The sequence below is a fragment of the Alosa sapidissima genome, chromosome 10 (genome assembly GCF_018492685.1).
Source record: "Alosa sapidissima isolate fAloSap1 chromosome 10, fAloSap1.pri, whole genome shotgun sequence".
Lineage (NCBI taxonomy): Eukaryota > Metazoa > Chordata > Actinopteri > Clupeiformes > Clupeidae > Alosa > Alosa sapidissima.
The window spans coordinates 29,429,425-29,434,424 of record NC_055966.1 but is presented as its reverse complement, the minus strand read 5'-3'; the positions used below and the strand labels follow the sequence as shown (position 1 = coordinate 29,434,424).

At 40.6% G+C, this 5,000-nt stretch overlaps 1 protein-coding gene across 4 annotated transcripts in view; it reads left to right on the top strand.

The window, feature by feature from the left end:
* LOC121720786 (dual specificity protein kinase CLK2-like) overlaps positions 1 to 5,000 on the top strand; it is an 18,642-nt gene that overhangs the window by 11,252 nt on the left and 2,390 nt on the right. For all 4 annotated transcript variants that reach the window (XM_042107216.1, XM_042107215.1, XM_042107217.1 and 1 more), the window contains exons 2-6: positions 1,946 to 2,024; positions 2,547 to 2,613; positions 2,692 to 2,808; positions 3,149 to 3,315; positions 4,587 to 4,681. In XM_042107216.1, the coding sequence (XP_041963150.1) occupies positions 1,946 to 2,024; positions 2,547 to 2,613; positions 2,692 to 2,808; positions 3,149 to 3,315; positions 4,587 to 4,681 (525 nt within the window). The remainder of the gene's footprint in view (positions 1 to 1,945; positions 2,025 to 2,546; positions 2,614 to 2,691; positions 2,809 to 3,148; positions 3,316 to 4,586; positions 4,682 to 5,000) is intronic.

Here is a 5,000-nt window from a genome sequence, read left to right as displayed (position 1 = left end):
ATGTGTGTGTGTGTGTGTGTGTGTGTATGTGTGTGTGTGTGAGTCTGACTGTGTTTATGTCCATGTGTGGAGGTATGTGGTTATAAGTGTCAATGAAAGAGATGTGTTTGAAAGTTTGTGCAGTTGTAATGTAAGGGGCCTTCACTTTTCGTTTGACAACTCATCTCCTCAGCATGTTTTCATCTGATATGTTTGTCAGTATTATCCTTGTGCTTATATTTATGTTTACATTTAGTTTACCACAAATGTTTTTTAATCAAACGCAGGATCTGGTGATCATTCTTTGATGGTTTCTGTGTGTGTGTGTGTGTGTGTGTGTGTGTGTGTGTGTGTGTCTGTCCAGCTGTACTGAATGACCCTTGACCAGGTCAATAGTGAGATGTCTTGTGTTGTGTTGTAGTCTCTCTCTTTCTCCTTATCTCTCTCTCTCTCACACACACACTTACACACACACACGCACACACACACACACACACGCACACACACTAATTAAAACAGTTCAAAGTTCTGGAAAAAAAGCCGGAAATAAACAATATTTTGGATGAACGTAACGGAAAACAGGAACAAAACCAATTTCACTTGTTCCAGAGTTAAAACACTATTTTCAATTTTAGATAACCGGTTAATAACTGTATTTATTGTTCCAAATAACCTTTCTTTGAATATTATTCAAAAGTCAATAGACTTTTACAGTAAAGTCACCTGCCCACTCAATGTTCCCTAGACCCCTAGGAAGAACTTATGAATCAGTGTCTCCCCTGTATACAGTAATAGGCTAGACCTATTAGTTGATTATAATGATTTGTATATCCAACACTATCTACTAACTCCACTAACTATCCACTAACTGCCTTTTCCAAGTATGTAGCCCTAAATTATTGAAACATTTTATGAAATAACATAGGCTACCAGAGACACTAAGAAAATACAGTATCTATAGGCCTTTCATGCAGTTGGTAGCACCACACATAGGCTATTACAGGGCTTAAAGCAAGGACATTTTCTGTACCTGAAGTTAGGCTATCAGACATTTTTGAAGATCTAATATTATATAGGCTAATTGCCTACTTTCAAACCTTGCCCCATGTCTGAATTCAGCTTTGTGCTTTGATTTAAGCTTAAGGCTGTTAAAAAGCCTATATTATTATTAATGTTAAATAATATAATTTTTAAAGAAACGTTATTAACCGTTCTTCTATAACGTTCTAACCGGTTACCATTTAGAAGAGAGGCCTTGGAACACTGTAACAGAAACGAAAAAAGAATAATGCTCAGAACGAACCGGAATGAAAATCATTCTCCTCACTCTACTCGTCGGGCCTTCGCAGCAATCCCTTATCACACATCAATCTATTCAATTAACTCAACTCAATTTTCTGATTGGTCACAGAAGGCATTTCCCCTAACAGTCGTATCAGAATAACTTACTCTTGTTGTGCTAGTTATGCTTCCAGGCGAGTAAGAGATCGTCTCCAGCTTAGCTAATGTTGCAGAAGAGATAAAACCCACTTGCAATTAGTCGATATACAGATTTCCTCCATAATGAGCTGTGTAATGTGTGAGATAGCATACAACCACTCATCACTATGGTGAATTAAATCAATTAGAGTTAGATGAGATCACTGTGTATGAGTTCATTATGAGATAATGATTAAAACATCACAGCAGCACATGTGCACACACATACACACACACACACACACACGCACGCACGCACGCACGCTCGCACACACACACACACACACACACACACACACACACACACACCTCCTCTTTCTACAGTATGTGAATCCTGTCTGACCTCTCCTCTTTATTCCCTTCCTTTTCCTCATAACCTCCCCTCCCCCTGCCAATGGCCGCTGTGATGGGCACATGAACTGACCATGCTTGGCCTCCTCCTCTGTGCCCTTTGCCCTTTGCCCTTTGCCCTGGCATTGGCTTATAGCGGAGTGAGAGTCCCTCAGTGAAGGATGACAACCACGGTCACCTGGTTTACCAGAATGGAGATGTGCTTCAGGAGAGATGTAAGATTTACAGCTGGACAGACACACACACACACACACACACACACACACATAGACACACACACACACACACACACACACACACACACACACACACACACACACACACACACACACACAAACACACACATATACAGACAGACACAGACACACACACAAACACACTCATATGCACACACACACACACAGACGCACACTCAGTGACACACACACACAAACCACATCAGTTTACCTGACTAAAATCTCTACCCTCCATAACATCAGATGTTTTATACAAGGCAGAGGTCACCATGTCTCACTCCTCCTCCATGATCAGATGTGTTCATATGTGTCTGGCTCAGAGTGCAGATGCCGGAATGTGGTTTCACTTTGGTCAATATTGTGATGGGGTGAAGGTCTGCAGTCACCTGACTGTTCTTGTTATCAATGTTGTACCAGTACATGTTTCATATTCTCTCTCTATTTCCCCTTCTCTCTTTTTATTTCTCTTTATTTCTCTTTATTTCTCTCTCTGTGTTCTAGATGAGATCGAGGGCAGTCTGGGTGAGGGCACCTTTGGAAAGGTTGTTCAGTGTTTAGACCACAGCAAGTAAGTTGAAACCCTTTAAATCCCCTTCAGTGGTCTGGCCACAGCGTCCTCCTTTCTGTTCATGTCCATGTTTGCCAGGACTGGACGGCGAGTGGCGCTGAAGATCATCAGGAACGTGGAGAAGTACAAGGAGGCGGCTCATCTGGAGATCAACGTCTTGGAGAGGATCAATGCCCAAGACCCAGACCACAAACAGTGAGTCTTCAAAGCTGAAGCTGCTCCCATCAGCTGTCCAGTCAATAATAATAATAATAATAATAATAATAATAATAATGAAAGTCCTCTGAGTTAAAGCTGCTCCCATCAGCAGGCCAGTCAAGAGGAGATGCATCTCTGTGTCCCTGAAACGCTCTTTCCTGTCATGTTTATTATTATCATAATAATAATAATAATAATAAAATTGTTTATATACTGAGTTTATTGCATACAATAAAGTAAAATACAAAGTAAAGTAAAAAACTACATATTTGACAGAGTGGCGTGACTCCCCTGCATACCCACAAACATATTCTCTCTCTCTCTCTCTCTCACCCAGTTTTTGTGTGCAGATGCTGGACTGGTTCGACTACCATGGTCACATGTGTATCAGCTTTGAGCTGCTGTCTCTCAGCACGTTTGACTTCATGAAGCAGAATCATTACCTGCCCTACCCTGTCAATCAGATACGTCACATGGCCCAGCAGATCTGCCTCGCCGTGCAGTGTGAGTCAGACACTACAACACACACACACACACACACACACACACACACACACACACACACACACACACAAACACACACGCTGCGTTGTATTGGTTTGAATGTGGCGGTAGACTGTGCTTGAATGTGCGTATCCTAAGCCACGTAAAAACTTTTATATTATTTTTGTCAGTCATATATTATATAGAATATCTATATTGAGTCCAGAATTGTCAACATTTCAAAATAAATATAAGTTGAAACATATTCTAAGTAGTCTAAGTTATAATGTAGACTGTGCTTGACGTATCCTAAGCCACGTAAAAGCAAACTTTTATATTATTTTTGTCAGTCATATATTATATAGAATATCTATATTGAGTCCAGAATTGTCAACATTTCAAAATAAATATAAGTTGAAGCATATTCTAGGTAGTCTGCTGAGACTGCACTAAGTTATAATGTAAACAGAATGGACAGAAGATGAAAACCGGACGGATTAAGGAATAAGGTGAATAGATTAATTGAAACTCAAACATGCAGATACACACACACACACACAGAGAGAGAGAGAGAGAGAGAGAGAGAGAGAGAGAGAGAGAGAGAGAATATGGCGTGCAATGTTTTTACACCACCAACAGAAACCCAACAACATGTTTCAAAAGTCTGTTGGAATCCTCTTCGCTCTGCACTCTCTTGGTCACTTCTCAGTGGTCATGGCTGACTTTAGCCAGCAGGGTGTGCTGCTTCTCAGTGGTCATGGCTGACTTTAGCCAGCAGGGTGTGCTGCTTCTCAGTGGACAGATTAAGGAGTTCCATCTCCACCATGAGCACTTTTTTACAAACTATACAGTGTAACTAATACAGAATTACAGAAGATGGATACAATGGTTTTGCATTTCCTAGCAATGGTCAATGATAAACACAAAACATGGAGTACATTAGTCCGTGAGACACTAACAAACCCAACCAATAATCCATAATCAACCCAACAGTAATAGTACTATTCATAGATATACATGTTCAACATTGCTTCATACTTTTTTGGATGTATTTCTATTTCATTCTACTTCTGAAAGTAATCCATGACAACGAATAAAGTTCTATTTCCATGACAACTGTCCATGATTAACAGAGTTCTACTGCCTAGACAACTCTGCATGACAACAACATATGTAACAATGGAGTGCTATCAAACTAATAAACAATAAAATGATATCACCGATACAGTTTGCTATGGTAACAAACAAACAAGCAAACAAAAAAACCTAACTATAGAATTCAATCTTGACAGTTCTCCATGACAACAAGCTGACACACACCGACCTGAAACCAGAGAACATCTTGTTTGTGAATCCGGACTTCTCTGTCACGTACAACCCTGAGAAGGTGAGAGCCACTGGAGGACTGGTGAGCCTTTCTGAGTGCCCATCCAGCCCTGTCGGTACAAAACATGCCAGTCTGGACTCTGGAGTTAGTGATCGCTGTCCGTCCAATGACACCACTGTATATTTAGCTGAAAGCATCGCTCACTAGATCAGTAATGGTGAAATCTGGAGCATACAGTACCTGTACATGTATATCATTCTGCAGCATCATTATATACGCTGTAATAGCCTCCACCCATCTTTATATACATGGCTGCAGAGTGATGGTTGAATGAATGTCAGTTGTAAATCCACAGCCTATGAGTGTCTGAGTTGGGTCC